The 22960-nt window shown below is 35.5% G+C and overlaps 1 protein-coding gene across 3 annotated transcripts in view; it reads right to left on the bottom strand.

Moving 5' to 3' along the window:
• Positions 1–22960, bottom strand: part of NRK (Nik related kinase) — a gene marked incomplete at both ends in the record, with an annotated part of 139768 nt that overhangs the window by 62661 nt on the left and 54147 nt on the right. For all 3 annotated transcript variants that reach the window (XM_082610325.1, XM_082610326.1, XM_082610327.1), the window contains 5 exons: positions 1125–1215; positions 2701–2811; positions 6157–6282; positions 14714–14785; positions 16103–16159. In XM_082610325.1, coding sequence (XP_082466451.1) covers positions 1125–1215; positions 2701–2811; positions 6157–6282; positions 14714–14785; positions 16103–16159 — 457 coding nt within the window. The remainder of the gene's footprint in view (positions 1–1124; positions 1216–2700; positions 2812–6156; positions 6283–14713; positions 14786–16102; positions 16160–22960) is intronic.

The following is a 22960-nucleotide window of genomic DNA, read 5'->3' as shown; positions in this document are numbered from 1 at the left end:
ACAGAGTGTAGCTGTGTGACATACTATCTACCCTGCACACTTGAATGTGAGATCCAAATGACTCTCATGAATTTTAACACAGTGTCGTAAAATTCTGTTTCTAGCTTTGTAGCTTGTAGACACAAAAGACACAGTACATTTTCTTGAAATTACTTTTCACCTATTTCAAGAACAATTATTGCCTCATGCTCCTTCCAGAAATATTTAGTGAAAAGCATTCTCAGTGAATGAACAAACTCTCGACTTTGGTTATATTTATTTAGCAGAAAAATGGGAATGATCTTAAGGTCATGCTAGAGACATGGTAGGTAAAACTTGATATAATTAAAAAGTAATGCAGGATTTGATACCAGTGATTTTATGTTCTATTGTATATATCAATGAGGTCATCTGCCATTACATAGTACTGACATTATTCATATGGTATTATTTAAAAGCAAATCCACAATATTTATTTTAAACATTAAAAGGTGCAATATATTGTCCCCTGTGTGCCTGTGAGACATTATGTGTAGTTTTTCAAATAAATTATGCCATTCTGAACCCTGGAATAGAAAGCCAGGAACTTTTTGGTATTTTGATTTCTAATTCTCAATTTGATTTGGATATTACTGGAGCATTATTTCTAACTGATATCAGTTCTTTAAATATTTGAGGGGAAATTCCAATGAAGCAATTTGTGCTTAAGTCATTTAAAAGTTCTTTGATTTTTTTTTCGAAAATATGGCTCTGTGATGTGGAAGAATTGTCTTTTTGTTTAATCCTTGTCCATGGCGCAGAAACTTGCACATGGTAAATACTCAATTCAATTGTTAAAATAAATGTAATAGCTGAATCTATTAGAGGGTTAAGCAATGATCAAAATGTAAAACTCCCATTATACTTGAAAAGTTGTTTTTATCTACATGATTTCAGAGAAGCAGTTAAGTGCATCTTTCTCTTGTCCCAACCTCCCTTCCCAAACAAATTTTCAAATTTTGACTTGTTTTGCAGGCAGGGAAGACACGGCCTAAATAAGTAGAGGGGATTGTTAGTGACATGATAGAAAACACGGTAATCTTAAAGGATTTTTCTCTATTAAGATATTTTGGGCCTCACTTAAAGTATTACAAGAATAAACTTACCTAGTTTTACTTCAGCATTATGAGTCAGTAGCACATTCTGACCTTTGATGTCCCGGTGAATTACACGGTGTGCATGAAGATGAGCTAAGCCCTGCATATATATACATATATATATATATATATACACATTTATATTAAAAAGCAACATCAGTATATATTTTTCTCTTTTTCTGGTACTCTTCTTAGTATTTTTGGAAAAACTTTTGGTAAGAAAAATGGCCCAGATTTGCATTTTTCAGACAAAATTCTTTCTTTAGGCTGGAATTACTACAACCAGTTCCCAGAAATACTACTTTTGGCTATAAGGAAAGGAAAATAAATCAGGACACCCATGAAAGAAAAAAAACACCCAAAATTAATGTTTGTATACATTGGGCCATTTACCGTCCTTTCTAGCCTCCATTTTTCCAATGAACCATATGAGTAAAGACCTGGATATCTTAAATATCATAGCTCGCATTGTTTTACTCTATTCCTCATCCAACCATTTGTTTAGTCCAAAATATTTTCTAGTCAACCTTGTAGGCTGAGAATTTGGGGGAATATGGAAATTCATTTTAAAGCATTTGCCATTTGTATTGGCTTACCATGCTGTCTCCAGACAATTTACCACTAAAACTAACCCGTGACCTGGCTAACCCATGCCCTGGCTTCAGTGAGATTCCTCTAGATACGAACTGGTGATTAATAACAGAATTAACATAAAAACAGCGAATATTTATTGGGTCCTTATTCTTGGCCAAGTGCTTTACATGGAGTAAATTACTAAGTCCTTATAACAACCCTTTAAGGAAGGTGCTAATACCACCCCAAATTACAGATGAGGAAAATGAGATTTAGATAAATTAAGTAATTGGCTCAAGGACACACAACTAATACATGATGAACCAGAATATAAACTCAGTCCAGAGTTTGCACTCTTAATAGTTACACTATTACCACAAGTGAATCCAATTAAGATGACAGGAAGGACATTCTAATCTTTTATCAGTGGTGCTGTTCAGTTCTGTTAATATCCTTCTTGGGTGACCCTAAGCACTTAAGACACAAAGAAAAATTTGAATTTGGTAGATCAAGAAGATTGGCACTTTCATCCAATTTGGTGTTCAAAATAAGGAACGTTTTAAAAGTAAGCCATTATTCAGAGAGAATATCTGTCTGCAAAACAGTTTGTAGATGGTTTGGAGCCATTGAGTAAAACACTGACTTCTCAACTTATCTTAATCTCCAATGACAGTGCTATGCTTTTTTAAAAAAGGAACCCTGGAAATCATAACAACATAATAAATACTCCAAGTTGTCATATCCCTGATCCACTGAACACTACAGTCTGACTTTGACAGAGCCATTAAAGGCCATGATTTGGAAGGACCTGGTTAGCCATCAGCTGGTGTACCTTAAAGTTTAAGGACATCATCTGAAAATCTGCTTTCTCTAAAGCCTTTTTCAGTATCCTGACCCAGAAGTTATGTTTAGAATTCTCAAATCATCCTATATGAGCAGGTATAAGGTACATTGTATATACTACCACCAGGTTTTTTCAAGACCAGGGGAAAATGACTATATGAATGCTCACCTGGAGGATTTCTCGGCAGATATAAGCAATCCAATCTTCTTTCAAACTCTGATTTCTGGTCATTCTCACTACATCAGTGACTGAGCCTGCTGCACATAACTCCATCACCATCTGCGGGGAAGCCAGCAAAGTATCAAGGTTTAGAAAGTAATTCTCTGAAAATACCTGGAGAGTTTTAGTTCATATGGCTTGTATTTATATGCAATGTTTAGACACTAAGACACTGCAAAGACTGGCTCAGTTGTCTGGTAGAATGAAAAAGAACTAGGAAAAAATCCAAAGATCTGTGGAGGGAGAGAAGGCAGGTACCACACCAGGGATTTTTAACCAGGACCTGGGATTTGAGCTAAGCCTTGAAGGATAGGTAGTGTTTGTATATGCTGAGAAGGAAGAATGTTCAGTTTATTGAAAACCGAATGAGACTTGCCTTTAGAAAGAAGCTTGTACAGGGGCAAACGTGAGTGATGACTGGAGTAGAACAACAACAAAAAAAAACAGTTGAGGGAATAGTTTGCAGGTGGAGAAGCAGGATGTGGAGGATCTCAAAACAATTTACACTTCAACATTAAGACTAGATTTGTTTTTTATTGTTGTTTTATTTTTATTTTCAAATTCTAGAATATTTTCCCCAAGAAACTGGCAAAATACAACTCCAAGGGGGAAACTGTCAGTTCCATTACTGTAGGGCATTTTTTTTTCCCAAATAACTTTACTGCTAAGGAAAATCTATTTTAAGGTTAATACTTTGACAGTGTCTCATTCAGATTTTACTTTATTAATAAATGCAATTTTTCAGGAAATTTATCTTTGCCAGTAAAGAATCAGGTGCCCAACTAGTAAATTTGCTTCCCTATATTAGCTAATTAGAGGACTGACCAATGTGAAGGAGAATGTAACTATTATAATTAACTTCACAAACTTTAAGCACAGGTTTATGCATTAGTGCCCATGTCAATACTACCTTGCCAGTAGAACAAGACATGTCTTTAAAAAAAAAAAGTGTAGGTAAGTTAATTATTGCCATAGATGAAGGGAAGCAAAAGGATAAACCCCAAATCATGAATATTTAAAAAGTCTATCTTGGGCTTCCCTGGTGGCGCAGTGGTTGAGAGTCCGCCTGCCAATGCAGGGGATACGGGTTCGTGCCCCGGTCTGGGAAGATCCCACATGCCGCGGAGCGGCTGGGCCCGTGAGCCATGGCCGCTGAGCCTGTGCGTCCGGAGCCTGTGCTCTGCAACGGGAGTGGCCACAACAGTGAGAGGCCCGCATACCGCAAAAAAAAAAAAAATAAAAAAAAAATAAAAATAAAAAAAATAAAAAAAATAAAAAGTCTATCTTATTTCCTTTTGGAATACTAAGATTTTCTTTTCAGAAAATTACTCCCTTATTTTACATTTGTTCACAACTGATATATAATGTGTCTTTTACCTGAGTACACTCTCCCAAAAAAGAAGAAAAGAAAAACAGCCTAACAAAACCAATAATACAGATAAACCCAGAAGGTTAATTTTCATGTCAACTATATCAAACAGGCACAGCATATACACTGTAGTAATGGAAGAAAAGGGGCTCATTTTGAATCACGACAAACATGAATTAAAGCCATTCACTAAGATGAACATTGGAAAATCTTGCTAGTATTACCAGAGTCAGAAGAGGTCTACTGTGAAAGGAATACAAGGCATTCTCATTTTCCTGACTTTGTAAGCCCAGTGCCTGGCACATACATTTTATAAATGGTAATTATTTAGTCATTTACTTCCTATGTGTTCTGATTAACATGGGAAAGAAAGTGTGAATGGTCCCATGAAAATTCTTACCTCAACAAATAATTTTTGCTTGCAGTGCCTATTCATCCTTCAGATCTCAGTGCAAGAAAAAGTTTCTCAAGGAAGAGTTTCCCATTCCCTAACTTAGATTCCTTTGTTATTTGCCCACACAGAAGCATGTTATTTCCCTTCTGACAAATTATACATTTATTTGTGTGATTATTTGATTGATATTTGTCTTTGCAAATAAACTTTAAGTTCCAGTGGGCCAGGGTCATGTCAATTCAGCTTATCATGGTATTCCCAGCATCTAGCAAAGCCTGGCAAGTAAATGGGTTTCGAATGAATAGATGTTGAATGACTAAACAAATTGAGCACTAAGAAACATATCTAATAAGTAGACCACCATACTGTCAGGAGGAAAAAAAACTTGTAAGTAAAAATATATTAAAAGACAAATGTTGTATGCCCCCACAAAAGAAAAAGAAAAACAGTAGCCGCGAAAAATGTGCAGTGATATTTAATAAAATCTGAACTGGAATTGTCAGAGAATAGAGGATTTAGTTAAGTGGACATTTGGGAGAAAATAGGGTTAAATCGAAGATCTCTAAATTTGAGGGTTCTCGAAGTGTGGTACCCAGACGAGTAGCATCAACATCACCTGTAAACTTGTTAAAAAGTCCAAATTTGTGGATCCACACCCCAGACCAATTGAATCAGTAACTCTGTGGGTGGGGCCCAGCAATGTGTGTTTTATCAGGATCCCCATGAAATTCTGATGCAGGCTAAAGTTTGAGAACCACTGTTTCAATTCAATCCCTTGTTGAAAACCTTTCTATGTCCACTATCCTGCTTCCTAAAGTTCACACATAAAATGTAACAGAATCTTTCTTTGACTCTTGAAGATCCTGAAAAGTCTCAGTCATTATTTTTTTTAAAAAATGCTACTCTTGACTTGGATTAGAAATTGAAATGTAAGCAAGTGTACACCGACCCCAGATTATGTTCTAAATATTCCTTTTTAAATAAAGATATCCTTGATCAAAGTTCATTTTCTTGTGATTTGATTACATCTCCTATAGTGGGAGGCAGCAACAATTCTGGTAACTGTAGCATGGGTCTCACTTAGCCTCTAAAATTTATATCTTCATTGATTGTAATTCATGATACTATAGGCATGAAGCCTAAGAAAAGGATGTCAACTAACCATTTAGAAAACAGTTTCTAGGAATTATGTTTAAACATAAGTGCATATACTTAGCAAACACTTAAATTGCATTCATATGCTCTTCCCAAATGTGAATTAGAATCAATATTTATCCAGTCATTATTCCCAAGTCCATCAGGTAGTCTCCTTAACTATACCTTTAATTTACAAGTAAATGTAGTAACTACATAAAGTTAAAAGCAACAAAACTCTATTTAAAAAAATATGTTAGATATTTCCAGTGTTCGAGTCTTCTCCCATTCTACTCCTGAGTCCCTTGACAGGCACTTAATTTATTTTTCCATATTTTATCACTCCCATATCCAGGAATCAGAGCACTTTTTTTCCATACTACTTTGATCAGTTGAATGCTTAAGTTTTCCTGTAGGTGCACAAAAATGACATCTCAGCTTATGAAAGTTTATGCCCTCAAGTGAGACTTAGTCTTATGCAATAAGATCAAGGTAACTGAATACACACCCAAAGTTGATGTCTCTGGCCAGGGGGACTCAGCTTGAAAAATGCACCATAGAAGGACACAATGTTCTTGTGGAAAGAGTACTTCTTCAAAAGGTTGAGTTCAGTCCTGAGATCTTCTTCTTCATCCTGTAGAATAAGAATAGACAATAAAATTCCAAAGCTATGCCACTCAATGACTATGGGACCCTAAACTATAGTAGATCAAAGAAGGAGAATCCTATGGCAACCCATTATATCCCACAGCAATTTATAATAAGATCTCAACTAGAATTGTCAGAATGGAGATCTGGGGTTAACTGGGAATTTGGGAGAAAATAAAGGTTAATTAAATATCTTTTAATTCAATGGTTCTTAAAGTGTGATCCCTGGACCAGCAGCAATGGCCACTGTATAAAGTTTTCACTAACTGGAATCACCCAATTAAAGTGTAAAATTCAATGGTTTTTAGTATATTTACAAAATTATTCAACCATCACCACAATCAATTTTAGAACATTTTTATCACCCCAAGCGGAAACCCCATACCCTTTAGCTATCATCCCCAAATTCTGCCACACACATCCCAGCTTTAGGCAACCACAAATATATTTCTATCTCTGTAGATTTATCTATCCTTAACATCTTATATACATGAAAATCATACAGTATGTGAACTTTTGTGACTAGCTTTTTTCCCCCAGGATTCATCCATTTGTAATACATATCAGTATTTCATTCCTTTTCATTTACCATTCATCAGCTGAAGGAGTTATTTCTACCCTTTGGCTCTTATGAATAATGCTGCTATGAGCATTCATATCAATTTTTTGTGTGGATATGTTTTCATTTCTCTTTGGTATATAACTAGGAGTAAAACTGTTAGGTCAAATGGTAATGCTATATTTAACATTTTGTTGAAATGCCAAACTTTTCCACAGTGGCTACACCATTTTACATTCCAAGGTCAATGATGGTTCTCATTTCTCTATACCCTCACCAACACTTATTATTTTCTGTTTTATTATAACCATCATAGTGGGTGTAAAGTGGTATCTCACTGTGGTTTTGATTTGCAATTCCTTAAAGACTGATGGTGTTAAGGATCATTTTATGGGCAGAGGCATGTCTAATAGAATATCTTTGCCCCTATTTTTAAATTGGGTTAATAGTCATTTTATTATTGAACTGTAAGATTTATTTATATATTCTATATATAAGTACTTTATAGATTTGAAAATATTTTCTCCCATTCTGCAGGTGCTCGTTTCAATTTCTTGATAGTGTCTTCTGGGGAACAAAATTTTTAATTTTGATGAAGTCCAATTTATCAATTTCTTGTTTTGTTGATTGAACTTTTGGTGTCATATGTAAGGATCCATTGCCAAATCCAAGGTCATAAAGATGAACTCCAATTTTCCTTCAAAACATTTTATAGTTTTAGCTCTTACATTTAGGTTTATTATCCATTTTGAGTTAATTTTCATATAAAGTAGGGGACTAACTTCATTCTTTTACATGTGGATATCCAGTCGTCTCAGCATCATTTGTTGAAAAGACTAGTCTTTCCCTATGAATTGTCTTTTCACCCAAGTCAAAAATTAGTTGACCACAGATATATGGAAATAGTTCTATTTCACTGATCTATGTATCTATCCTTATGCTTGTACCACACTGCCTTGATTAATTTGTGATTGACTGAATTTTAAAGGTACTGGTTTAATTTGTCCTATCTTTTTAAATGCTTAAATTCATTATTTTCCTAATCACTACAGTGGTAAATATGTAAAAAATACTATCTATCTATCTATCAATCTATCAATCTATCTATCTATCTATCCAGAGAGATAAGTGGTCTGAATTCCTACTAGCTATAAATTTCATTTAATTGTAAATAAACAAAACTCTCCTACAGCATCTATAAAAGTTCAATTTATATAAACTTTTCAGGAATACTATTATTGTACAAAGTGAAATATATTTGTAGTATGTAAAAAAAAGACTTTATTTTTTATTTTCATTTTTTTAACATCTTTATTGGAGTATAATTGCTTTACAGTGGTGTGTTAGTTTCTGCTTTATAACAAAGTGAATCAGTTATACATATACATATATCCCCATATCTCTTCCCTCTTGCATCTCCCTCCCTCCCACCCTCCCTATCGCACCCCTCTAGGTAATCACAAAGCACCGACCTGATCTCTCTGTGCTATGCGGCTGCTTCCCACAAGCTATTTTATATTTGGCAGTGTATATATGTCCATGCCACTCTCTCAGTTTATGCCAGCTTACCCTTCCCCCTCCCCGTATCTTCAAGTTCATTCTCTAGTAGGTCTGCGTCTTTATTCCCGTCTTGCCCCTAAGTTCTTCATGACCATTTTTTTCTGTTTCTTAGATTCTATATATATATATGTGTTATCATACAGTATTTGCTTCTCGCTTTCTGATTTACTTCACTCTGTGTGACAGACAGACAGACATCCACCTCACTACAAATAACTCAATTTTGTTTCTTTTTAAGGCTGAATAATATTCCATTGTATATATGTGCCACATCTTCTTTATCCATTCATCTGTTGATGGACACTTAGGTTGCTTCCATGTCCTGGCTATTATAAATAGAGCTGCAATGAACATTGTGGCCCATGACTGTTTTTGAATTGGTTTTCTCAGGGTATATGCCCAGTAGTGGGATGGCTGGGTCGTATGGTAGTTCTATTTTTAGTTTTTTAAGGAGCATCCATACTGTTCTCCATAGTGGCTGTATCAATTTACATTCCCACCAACAGTGCAAGAGGGATCCCACACCCTCTCCAGCATTTATTGTTTGTAGATTTTTTGATGATGGCCATTCTTACCGGTTTGAGGTGATACTTCACTGTAGTTTTGATTTGCATTTCTCTAATGATTAGTGATGTTGAGCATCCTTTCATGTGTTTGTTGGCAATCTGTATATCTTCTTTGGAGAAATATCTATTTAGGTCTTCTGCCCATTTTTGGATTGGGTTGTTTGTGTTTTCAATATTGAGCTTCATGAGCTGTTTATATATTTTGGAGATTAATCCTTTGTCCGTTGATTCATTTGCAAATATATTCTCCAATTCTGAGGGTTCTCTTTTCGTCTTCTTTATGGTATTCTTTGCTGTGCAAAAGCTTTTAAGTTTCATTAGGTCCCATTTGTTTATTTTTGTTTTTATTTCCATTACTCTAGGAGGTGGGTCAAAAAGGATCTTGCTGTGATTTATGTCATAGAGTGTTCTGCCTATGTTTTCCTCCAGGAGTTTGAGAGTGTCTGGCTTTACATTTAGGTCTTTATTCAATTGTGAGTTTCTTTTTGTGTATAGTGTTAGGGAGTGTTCTAATTTCATTCTTTTACATGTAGCTGTCCAGTGTTCCCAGCACCACTTATTGAAGAGGCTGTTTTTTCTCCACTGTATATTCTTGCCTCCTTTATCAAAGATAAGGTGACCATATGTGCGTGGGTTTATCTCTGGGCTTTCTATCCTGTTCCATTGATCTATATTTCTGTTTTTGTGCCAGTACCATACTGTCTTGATTACTGTAGCTTTGTAGTATAGTCTAATGTCAGGGAGCCTGATTCCTCCAGCTCCGTTTTTCTTTCTCAAGATTGCTTTGGCCATTTGGGCTCTTTTTTGTTTCCATACAAATTGTGAAAATTTTTGTTCTAGTTCTGTGATAAATGCCATTGGTAGTTTGATAGGGATTGCACTGAATCTGTAGATTGCTTTGGGTAGTATAGTCATTTTCACAATGTTGATTCTTCCAATCCAAGAACATGGCATATCACTCCATCTGTTTGTATTATCTTTAATTTCTTTCATCAGTGTCTTATTATTTTCTGCATACAGGTCTTTTGTCTCCTTAGGTAAGTTTATTCCTAGATATGTTATTCTTTTTGTTGCAATGGTAAATGGGAGTGTTTTCTTAATTTCACTTTCAGATTTTTCATCATTAGTGTATAGGAATGCCAGAGATTTCTGTACATTACTTTTGTATCCTGCTAGCTTACCAAATTCATTGATTTGCTCTAGTAGTTTTCTGGTAGCATCTTTAGGATTCTCTATGTATAGTATCATGTCATCTGCAAAGAGTGACAGCTTTACTTCTTCTTCTCCGATTTGAATTCCTTTTATTTCTTTTTCTTCTCTGATTGCTGTGGCTAAAACTTCCAAAACTATGTTGAATAATGGTGAGAGTGGGCAGCCTTGTCTTGTTCCTGATCTTAGTGGAAATGCTTTCAGTTTTTCACCTTTGAGAACGATGTTGGCTGTGGCTTTGTCATATATGGCCTTTATTATGTTGAGGTAGGTTCCCTCAATGCCTGCTTTCTGGAGAGTTTTTATCATAAGTGGGTGTTGAATTTGGTTGAAAGCTTTCTCTGCACCTATTGAGATGATCATATGGTTTTTCTCCTTCAATTTGTTAATATGGTGTATCACATTGATTGATTTGCGTATATTGAAGAATACTTGCATTCCTGGTATAAACCCCACTTGTTCATGCTGTATGATCCTTTTAATGTGCTGTTCGATTCTGTTTGCTAGTATTTTGTTGAGGATTTTTGCATCTGTGTTCAACGGAGATATTGGCCTGTCGTTTTCTTTCTTTGTGACATTTTTGTCTGGTTTTAGTATCAGACTGATATTGGCCTCATAGAATGAGTTTGGGAGTGTTCCTTCCTCTGCTATATTTTGGGCGAGTTTGAGAAGGATAGGTGTTAGCCCTTCTCTAAACGTTTGATAGAATTCGCCTGTGAAGCCATCTGGTCCTGGGCTTTTGTCTGTTGGAAGATTTTTAATCACAGTCTCAATTTCAGTGCTTGTGATTGGTCTGTTCATATTTTCTATTTCTTTCTGGTTCAGCCTCAGAAGGTTGTCCTTTTCTAAGAATTTGTCCATTTCTTCCAGGTTGTCCATTTTATTGGCATAGAGTTGCTTGTAGTAATCTCTTGTGATACTTTGTATTTCTTCAGTGTCAGTTGTTACTTCTTTTGCATTTCTAATTCTGTTGATTTGAGTCTTCTCCCTGTTTTTCTTGATGAATCTGGCAAAAGGTTTATCAATTTTGTTTATCTTCTCAAAGAACCGGCTTTTAGTTTTATTGATCTTTGCTATTGTTTCCTTCATTTCTTTTTCATTTATTTCTGATATGATCTTTATGATTTCTTTCCTTCTGCTAATTTTCGTATTTTTTTGTTCTTCTTTCTCTTATAGCTTTAGCTGTAAGGTTAGGTTATTTATTTGAGATGTTTCTTGTTTCTTAAGGTAGGATTGTATTGCTATAAACTTCCCTCTTAGAACTGCTTTTGCTGTACCCTACAGGTTTTGGGTCCTCGTGTTTTCATTGTGATTTGTTTCTAGGTATTTTTTGATTTCCTCTTTCATTTCTTCAGTGATCTCTTGGTTATTCAGTGAAGACTTTTAAATTAAAGATACAGTTAAACTCCTGTTCTTAAATCCAGTGAAAAATGATACCTTTGGCTTATTTTGGGCGATGAATTAGAACAGGGCCAACTGGCCTTAAAAGCAATTAATGTGTGAACCTCTAACTATCTTTAGTTCTCCTCAGCATTTCCCTCAATTACCTTGACTTGAAGACCTGGAAGTAGGGGAAAATACATCTGTAGAACATTGTTTTGCATTTCCCTAGGATTTTCCAGTGGATTTATCCATAAACATTCAATTACTATAAAAAAATCTAGACACTTGTATGTCTTTGGGGGAGGGGATGGAGCCGTATTTCTCCACTTGGAAACCCCAGTGACAGACTCTCTTTGTACTTATTGTGTAATAAAGGCATGAATGAATAAAACAATCACTTGTAGCATAAGAATTATATTAGAAGTTCAGGTTCCAGTTTCATCCCAGCCTCCCAAGGAAGCTTGGTTAATAAGTTTCCTTCGAATCCCCTTAACCTGTTTTCTACAAGGTAAATATTGATCCTTGTGGCTTTCATTCTTGCAGTGTAGGACCCTTAAACTTTCTGCCTCCCTTGTGATGTTGCCCTTCTTTGAAATTGTAACAATATCTGCAATCATATAGGAATAAACCTCAGAAACTAGCAATTCTTTATGTACAGGGGCACTCTCAGTTCATAGCAAGGCACCAAGATTCTGCTGAGAGAAATATGAACTCATAAAGAGTGCAATAAATAAGAATGAGATGATGGTGTGAGGATAAGAACACAAAGAAAAGGTTAAAAAGAAGCACAGGCTAGATTGAGTCGTTTAACTTGTTTGGTAGTTTGATATCAAAGAGCTTCCTTTTCTTTCTGGGTAAGAAGTCTCATGTCCTCAGGCAGGAAGAGGAGAATGGCTGGGCTCTAGGCTGCTCTGTAGTTACATTTAACCATACTTTTAACCTTGTTATAGACAGGCCAAATATTCTGGTGCCATTTTACCTATGAGAAACCTGAAGCCTAGAGAGGTAAGACTACTTTCCCCAAAACTTCTTGGCTATTTAGTGGTAGACGTGGCATTTGAACTCATGTTTCTGAACTTCCACATTATTGCTCTTTCCATAACCTCCTGACTTAATGAGATGTGTGTGCAAGTCACAAACTCTTTACCCCAAAGGATTCAGGGTGATTTAGAGACGCTAACTGGCCGATCACTTATTTTTCTTAGTAAAATATATAATCAGAGGATACAAAGTTCCCAACTAGAAAAACTTTTAAGAGTGGATTTCCTATATAAATGTAAACTCCCCCAAAACCAATAGACCAAGATCAGATATGTTTGGAAAGCATTAGTATGTTTGTCATTCTCAATTAACAGGAAGTTGAGCTTGTGAGAAACACATAAGTACATTATATCCATCAGGCCAAGTGGGTAATTTAAAACTGTCACATATATCCCAGTAATATGATGCTATAGCATTTCCTGGCTCAGGGCCAGTTGATCCCAGAGTGGCCTGAATATCCTGCTTTTTGTCAAGAAGAGGCAGCTCAAGGATGCCAAAACTTGCTTTGGAATTTCACCCAGTTCTAGAATCAAAATGTTTTTCCTTATAAAAAGAATATCAGTGAGGGTTTGGAGATGAACTTTAAATGAATTTATTAACACAAATGTTTGATGAAACCAAAATTGGTGAAACAATTATAATTTTCATATCTTACCTTTCATAGCTTCTTTTCTTTAAAAGAATGTGATCATTTTATTATTATTATTATTTTATTTATTTTTTTGGCTGCATTGGGTCTTTGTTGCTGCGCACAGGCTTTCTCTAGTTGTGGTGAGCGGGGGCTACTCTTTGTTGTGGTACATGGGCTTCTAATTGTGGTGGCTTCTCTTGTTGTGGAGCATGGGCTCTAGGAATGCGAGCTTCAGTAGTTATGGCACGTGGGCTCAGTAGTTGTGGCCCGAGGGCTCTAGAGAGCAGGCTCAGTAGTTGTGGCACACGGGCTTAGTTGCTCCACGGCATGTGGGATCCTCCTAGACCAGGGATCGAACCTGTGTCCCCTGCATTGGCAAGTGGACTCTTAACCACTGTGCCACCAGGGAAGTCCCTTTCACAGATTCTTGATCAACCAAAGCATGTTATTTATCAGTACTACCTGTTACTTTTGGATATGCTTTGTCTCCCAAGATACACTGTAAACAAAACAGGAGCCCAGTACTTACTAAACCAATCATGAAATTCTTTACCAATACCTTCCTAATATAACTAGAAAGTTCTTCTGGATGTGATTGTTAATGGAAAAGGTTATTTTAAATGGGTCTGGGAGCATATTTATTAAGACACAAAAGGTTGAAAATATTTGACTACTAGATAGTTAACTGCAGGGGAGACAATTAAGAAAAAATATATCAATTATATTGTAAGAGCAAAACTCTACATTTAGGCCCAGAGAATATTTTGATAGATCACTAACATCTAGATCATCAACATCTCCTGAACAAGAATTTCCTTTGCCAGCGCTTATTCTAGAGCCAGCAAATTATCAGAGTAATAGAGACTGCTTTGTAAAGCAGTTAAAAAGCTTCAAGTAGAAAGCACTTTCACACTCCTTCATGTATTCAAGTACTGTGCCAGATGTCTCAACACTCTTAGGCTGGGTAGCCTGTTGGTTTTCTGTCTTCTACTGGTCTCACACATACAAAAAAGTAGTCATCATTGTGCTCATATATGATGGCAATGTTTCTTAGAATCATAATGGGGGAAAAGTCAGTCAGTCCGGAATACCGTGTAAAAGGTGTAAAAAGGACCTTGCCAAGTCCAATTTTAGGCAAAATTCACTCTTGTTCGCATCATCTCTTTTGTTATTACTCAGCTACAGGGCATAGAGCACTGTGAATTTACTCAGTCCTTCATCTGCAGTCAACACTTACCTGTTCAGGGAACCATTTCTTCCAGGCTCTGCTTTCTGATAGATGCTAGTGTTCACATATAATGAATGAAACTATGTGAATATGTTAAAAACATAAATATGTTATCACTTTTAGGCAAGAACATTTTAGTGGTGGCCTTCTAAAGATAATGATACAACACAAAGGGACTAGTTTAACTTGAAAATTAAAGGAAAAACGGCTTGGGGGCTAATGAAGGCTTTCAGTACTTACACTGTATCTCCACCCGACAGACTTTTGATATTTATTCACTCTCACTCGCCTCCCTATTTCAGGTAAAGGGGTCTGCAAAGCCAAGAATAAAATGTTATTAAACCCACTGGTACACTCTGAAAATGATTTATTCTTAAGTGCTTTGTGCTTTCTAGTACTAAATGGAAGAGTAACATAATATTATTCCTCTCTCAATTTTCGCTAATAGTTTTAATAAATAATCAGATTCTTATATAAACAGAAACTTGGCACCAAATTCATAGTAACAAATTTAACTGCCATTAATGGGATATTACAATTTGATGTTAGTAAAGTGCTATTTCCCCCCAAAAATAAACAAGGTAATTGACACTATCTATGGGCTGAACATGATTTTTAACTATTTCAAGTTAGAGTATCTGAAATGTAGATTAAGTGTGGGTCAAAGTCTCTCAAGTTAAAAAAAAAGGAAATAAGTATTTTAGAGAGTCTCACTCAAAAAACACCAGGCTGATTATTTGGAAGTCATGGTTTATAGGGCAAAATAAGTCCACAAAACCTCAAAATTCATTGAAACTCATGTTGGTTTGCAACATTTGACATTTACTAGCAAAACAAAAAGCATGCAACTCTTAAAATAGTTTCAGCAATTCACTTCCTGCACAAATTGGAAAAGAACAGTTTATGGCATTGATAACAACTCAGTTAACATGTACAATTTTTCAAATATAATATTTGAGAATTTTCCTTTAGGGTGTAGTGAAGTGAAAATGTTTTGACCTTTGCTATGCTCATGCTAATATTATCTTGAGAAAGTGAGGCACTCATGCTAAAGAAAGAGGACAGAAATCAGGGCTTAACAAATTCTATGACAATATGTTATGAACCACGACACAGCTTTATGAATGTTAGCAGGAACAGTGTGAATTAAACTGTCTCTCTCATGCATCTGTCAGAAAATACATGAAAAATGTGCATCTCAGACAAGTTCTTTTCCTTCTACCTGTCACTGAAAATCTAGTGGCCTCAACTCTCAAAAGGAATGGTTGGGGAGGGAAAGAAATATGATGAAAGAGAGGACTAACACAACATTAGAGGAAATCTACTTTTTACTATCCCTGGAAACAGATAATCAACTAGAAATAGACAGGAGTACAGATATTTTTTCATTTTTATAGAATACTAAAATATATAGCACTTTCATTGTGAGTAGAAGTTTTTACGTGTAAATGTAATAAATAATAAAAATAATATACTAATGATAGAAATAATATTAAATGATAAATATAATAAATGCAGATTAAGATAATTATATATAACAATGATAAAAAAATACAATATTTTCTGAGCTGTTTATCACAAGACCATAGTCTACTAAGGGAACAGAATACAGATAGGAGGTAATATTACCTTACGAGCATTCATCACTTTAACAGCTGTAAGTGCACCAGTCTTTTCATGGAGTCCCTGAAACACAGGATAGTAATAAACATCAAATGCTGGCTATATAATCTAGCAATCAAGAAGTAAACAAAGTAAAAATTATTAAAATTAAATAAGGTTAAACATTGTAGCCTATTATGAAATAGAAAATATTATATAGAGATTAACTATAAGGTATTACGTAGAGGACAGAAATATTAAATTATGAACATTTTAAAGAAACCCCAACCATGTCACTCAAAAAATCAAGCAAATTTATGCAGTTTTGCTTTTTATGTTCGATTTGAGTAGTGGACATGATTGGCCATTTGAAGGCATTGCTTTCTTAGTATCTTTAATCTAGGTTTACATGGCACTGAAGCACCCAGATAAAAAGTAAAAATTTCAGACTGGAGATAGGGAAAAAGGAAATGTTTTATTGAACATTTTTCCAACTGATTACGTGGTACTATGCAGACAGATATTTCTATTGAACACCTTTCACATACTAAAAATGTTTTTTCCATAATGATCACAGAAAAGACTGATACATAATTAATTCAATGGCCTTTAAACCACTTAGTGTGCCCTCAATCATATGAACCAAAAATATTTATGAACAGGAGTTCTGAAAGATTCTTTCTTATTGAAAACACTCTGAATTCTAAGAACTTGGACTTAGAAAATGTGAGTACAAGTTACAGGTTTATAATTTTCAAAAATGAACACAGAGGTTTGGAACAAGAGTTCTTATTTTGCAGCTGGTGCCTTTTAAAATATTTCAAGCTGTAGTCATAGAAAAAAATCAGTCTGATATTGATATGAGTAAGGCTTGATCTTGAAACAAAATGCCTTTTCTGATAGTTCTCCAGCAGATTTGATTCTTCAGCTGTACTGGGTTAGACAGTATCTCCACAGAATTCAGGTTCACCCATAACCTCATATTGCGACCTTCCTCGAAAATAGGGTCTTTGCAGTTGCTATCAAGTTAAATGAGGTCATACTGGATTACAGTGGTCAGTGACTAGTATGTTTATAAGAGAAAAGGGAGGGACATTTGGACACACACACACACACGGGAAGACAGTCATATGAAGACAGGAAGAAAGTGAAGTGATGCAGCTATGAGTCAAGAGATGCCAAGGATTGCTGGCAACCACTAGAAGCTAGGAAGAGGGAAGGAAGTATTCTTCCCTAGAGCCTTCAGAGGGAGAATGAATCTGCAGACTTACAGCCTTGAGAACTATGAGAGAATAAATTTCTGTTTAAAGCCACCTAATTTGTGGATTTATTACTGCAACTGTAGTAAACTAATATAGGGGCAAAACAAAGGACTGTCACTAGTCACAGATCTCATGTGAAAAACAGCCACACTTTTTAACTTATAGAATGATCAAATGAGGGGTGGTATTTCTGTATAATATTTTAAATATCTTGGGTAACCTGTCAAGTGAGTAACTATGCAGAAGATCGAGATTCCTTGATTTCAGGACAGTGATACTTAAATATATTGTTAGTTTGTTGTTAAACCTCTCTTATAAAGCATATGCTTTGAAGTATATGAATACTGTTTTTAGATGATTCCTACAAGTTTTCTCATCAAAATAAAGCCAACTGATCAAAGAAGCGCAAAAGAAAAAGAATCCCACTCTACCATTACTATCAATGTTACATGCTATGTGAGTGTCAAAACTCCATTTTCTCCACTGCTATGTTTGATAGGATTTAATCCCATACATTTAAGGTTACTTCAATCCTATTGATCAAGCCACTGTCTGTAAATGAAGCCATGTGTCAGAAATGGATCAGAAGACTTTCAAGGAAATACAGTAACTCTAGAAACACCAGCACTTTGATTGAACTCCAGTTCATGCCTAAGAACTAACATTAAACAGCTATACTGGTTAGATTGTTGTAGCACTGATGGGGAATGGCATGGATTGTTGGTTTCAGTTTATGGAGTCAGGCCTGTGAGAGTCAGGTCAAGGTGTTTTGTGTTCAGTTGTGTCCTCCAAAAAAATATGCTGAAGTTCTAACCACTGGTACCTGTGGGTGTCACCTTTTCTGAAAATAGGGTCTTTGTAGATGTAATCAGTTAAGATGAAGTCATACTCAATTAGGGATGGCCCTAAAGCCAATAACTAGTTACCTTATAAGAAGGGGAAAATTTAGACACAAATACCCAGGGAGAATGCCATGTGATGACAGAGGCAGAGATTGGACCAGTGTGTCTACAAGTCAAGGAAAACCAAGGATTGCTGGCAATTGCCCAAAGCTAGAAGAGGCAAGGAAGGCTTCCTCCCTAGTGCCTTCAGAGGGAGAATGGCCCTACAGACACTTTGATTTTGGAATTCTAGCCTCCAGAATTGTGAGAGAATAAATATCTTTTCTTTTAAGCCATCCAGTTTTTGGTAATTTGTTACAGCAGACCTAGGAAACTAGTACACAAGGCTAGAAGGATAGAAACTAAGCAAGGGAATAGGGCTGGACTTGGGATACAGTTCAGAAACTAATGATCCAGGTATAAGGAAATGTCTAGGATCAGGCGAGCAGTTTTGGGTGGAGCATGACAGTTACCAAAGACTAGGATTTTTAAAGGAAAGGAAAATGTTGTAGGTTATTGACTGATCAGAGAAAAGTAATTAATATTTTAGATATTAACCCCTCATCAGATAGATGATTTGCAAATATTTTCTCTCATTCTGTAGGTTGCCTTTTCATTTTGCTGATTGTTTCTTTTGCTGTGCAGAAGGTTTTTTGTTTGATGTAGTCCCACTTAAGTTTTTGATTTTGTTGCTTGTGCTTTTGGTGTCATATCCAAAAAATCCTTTCCAAGATCAACGTCAAGAAGATTTTCCCCCTATGTTCTCTTCTTGGAGCTTTACAACTCCAGGTTAAGTCCTTAACCCATTTTGTGTTAATTTTTGTAAGTGGTGTAAGATAGGGGTCCAATTTCATTCTCTTGCATGTGGAAATTTAAATATGTTGGAGAGTCCCACATTTATTTACAGCTCTGGGAGAAAATATATATTAATATTTTTTTATCTATTTAGCCCGTATCATGACGTAGAAAGTATTGTTTTTCTAATTATTCCCATAAACACTTTTTAGTCAAATTTTAGTCAAAACACTTTTTAGTCAAATACAACATGTTGGAAACTGGTTCTCACACACACTTTAGAGGAGTTAAAATATTTACTTCCTTGATTCTAAGAGGTTTTTGTGAGCCAAAATAATATCCTGTGCCACACAAATATTTGGCTTGTTAGCAAAGGTATTAGCCATATATTGCATTATTTGATCTATGGTTAGTAAACCACAAAAGTTTTTACACTCTGGAATACACAGCCATCATACTCATGACACACATTAGTGAGATAACTGAATATCTTTAAAAGGTGCCACCAATTGCCATAGAACAGAGAAAATCAACTTGCTTCCATCCTCATTATCTGGGATTTATTCTCTCGCTTGAAAACTGCACAAAATTATTTTGACAGACAAGGAATCCTAATGTGGGGTTTTAAAAACATGCTCACTGTGTCTATAGAGGAATTAAACCCCAGATCTTGGAACCATATATGGGGTTAATATGCCTAACCATTATGCAAGCTTCCATAGAAGTCTAGAATATGCAGATAATAGATAAATGGAAAACTGCTTCCTGTTAACTTAGTATTTCAGAGACTATCTTCTGTATCTTGACTTTTAAACTATTTTTATTTTAAATCATAATTTCAGACTTAGAGAACAATTTCAAAGACAGTACAAGAGTGTTCTTGTATATCCTTCACCCAGCTTCTTTTAATGTTAACATCTTATATGACCATGGCACAATTGTCAAAACTAAGAAATTAATATTGGTCTAATACTCTTAACTGCATTAGAGAATTTGTTAGGATTTCCTCAGTTTTTACACTAAAGTCCTTTTTGTAGGACTTGCATTGGGAACCTGCATTCCATTTAGCTGTCATATCTCCTTAGGCTCTTGCAATCTGTGACAGTTCCTTAGTCTACTTTTCTATTTTTCATGAACTTGAGACTTTTCAGGAATACTGGTCAACTATTCTACAGAATGTCCTTCACTTTGGGTTTGTCTGATGTTTTCTCATGATTAGGCTGAGGTCATGGGTTTGAGGAAAGAACACCACAGAGGTGAAGTGCCCTTCTCATTACATCATGTCAGGGGTACATGGTATAACCATGACTGATCACTGGTGAAGTTAACCTAGATCACTTGGTTTAAGTGATGTCTGCCAGGTTTCTTTACTGTAAAGTTACTATTTGCCCCTTTCATACTCTATTCACTCTATCAATCAGAAGTGATTGAGGTTGCTTTTGAAGAGGGATAACACTATTCTTGAGCATTTATCTAAAGAACCTAGAAGTCATCTTGAGATAAACAATATTTGTTCAGTGGTGCCATCTTGTGGTTCACTGACTACATAGAAGCTGTTTTGTGATCTTAGCTGAAGGTCATGTTGTCATAAACAGATTGTCTCCCAAATGAGATGTTGAACCAGCACCAGCAAATTCAATTTCTAGAATGTGCCTTTTATCAATTACAATGTATGTTTTATGAAAATTTAAACACTATTTGTAGAAAACACACATAGAGAATGCTAAGAAAAGAGTTTGGCTTTGAATTCTAGATTGAATGTTAAATAATCTCACATTTCCCACTGGTCTTAGTGACTATTAAACAGGAAAATCACAAGGAAAACCTTAAACTATAAATGTGGGGTTTTTGGGTCTGATTTTCCTACCATCAGTAATTCCAATAATATCATGCAGGAGGTACTAACTGCACTGGATTAGGAGTGCTCCCTTAAATAGAGTTTGTGTGCAAAGAATAACCTTTTAATTCTCAAGCATCACAGAGCAAGAAGAATATTTTCCTAGCTCTCATTCCTACCATAAGAAGCCCTCTTATATTTTTAAATTAATTTTTATTGGAGTATAGTTGCTTTACATTGTTGTGTTAGTTTCTGCTGTACAGCAAAGTGAATCACCTATAGGTATACATATATTTCCTCGTTTCTGGATTTCCTTCCCATTTAGGTCACCACACAGCATTGAATAGAGTTCCCTGTGCTATACAGTAGGTGCTCATTAGTTATCTATTTTATACATAGTAGTGTATATATGTCAATCCCAATCTCCCAATTCATCCCACCTCCCTTCCCCCAGTATCCATTCATCCATTCTACGTCTGTGTCTCTATTTGTGCTTTGCAAATAAGTTCATTGGTATCATTTTCTAGATTCCATATATAAGCAATATTATACAATATTTCTTTTTCTCCCTCTGACTTACTTCATTCTGTATGACAGTCTCTAGGTCAATACACATCTCTACAAATTGCACACTTTTGTTCCTTTTTATGGCTGAGTAATATTCCACTGTATATATGTACCACATCTTCTTTTTTCCATTCTTCTGTTGACATACATTTAGGTTGCTTTCATGTCCTGGCTATTGTAAATAGTGCTGCAATGAACTTTGGGGTGGATGTGTCTTTTTGAATCATGGTTTTCTCTGGGTAGATGCCCAGGAGAGGGATTGCTCGGTCATATGGTAGTTCTATTTTTAGTTTTTTAAGGAACCTCCATGCTGTTATCCATAGTGGCTGTATCAATTTACATTCCCATCCACACTGCAGGAGGGCTCCCTGTTCTCCACACCCTTTCCAGCACTTGTTGTTTGTAGATATTTTGATGGTGGCCATTCTGACCAGTGTCAGGTGATACCTCATTGTAGTTTTGATTTTCATTTCTCTAAAAATTAGTGATGTTGAGCATATTTTCATGTGTTTTTTGGCCATCTGTATGTCTTCTTTGGAGAAGTATCTATTTAGGTCTTCCACCCATTTTTTGATTGAGTTGCTTTTTGATATTGAGCTGCATGAGCTACTTGTATACTTTGGAAATTAATCCCTTGTCAGTTGATTTATTTTCAAATATTTTCTCCAATTCTGAGGGTTGTCTTTTCATCTTGTTTATAGTTTGCTTTGGTGTGCAAAAGTTTTTAAGTTTCATTAGTTCCCATTCGTTTATTTTTGTTTTTATATTCATTACTCTAGGTGGTGGGTCAAAAAAGATCTTGCTGTGATTTGTGTCAAAGTGTTCTGCCTATGTTTTCCTCTAAGAGTTTGAGAGTGTCTGGCCTTACATTTAGGTCTTTAATCCATTTTGAGCTTATTTTTGTGTATGGTGTTAGGGAGTGTTCTAATTTTATTCTTTTATGTGTAGCTGTCCAGTGTTCCCAGCACCACTTACTGAAGAGGCTGTCTTTTCTCCATTGTATACTCGTGCCTCCTTTATCAAAGATAAGGTGACCATATGTATGTGGGTTTATCTCTGGGCTTTCTATCCTGTTCCATTGATCTATATTTCTGTTTTTGTTCTGGTACCATACTGTCTTGATTACTGTAGCTTTGTAAGATAGTCTGAAGTTAGGGAGCCTGATTCCTCCAGCTCCATTTTTCTTTCTCAAGATTTCTTTGACTATTTGGGGTCTTTTGGGTTTCCATACAAATTGTAAAATTTTTTTGTTCTAATTCTGTGAAACATGCCGTTGGTAATTTGATAGGGATTGAATTGAATCTGTAGGTTGCTTTGTGTAGTATAGTCATGTTCATAATATTGATTCTTCCAACCCAAAAACATGGTATATCTCTCCATCTGTTTGTGTTGTCTTTGATTTCTTTCATCAGTATTTTATAGTTTTCTGAGTACAGGCCTTTTGCCTCCTTATGTAGGTTTATTCCTGGGTATTTTATTCTTTTTGTTGCGATGGTAAATGGGATTGTTTCTTTAATATCTCTTTCTGATCTTTCATTGTTAG

The sequence above is a fragment of the Mesoplodon mirus genome (genome assembly GCF_964341445.2).
Source record: "Mesoplodon mirus genome assembly, chromosome: X".
NCBI lineage: Eukaryota > Metazoa > Chordata > Mammalia > Artiodactyla > Ziphiidae > Mesoplodon > Mesoplodon mirus.
The sequence above is the reverse complement of the archived record's forward strand: the minus strand, read 5'-3'. Positions and strand labels throughout refer to the sequence as shown.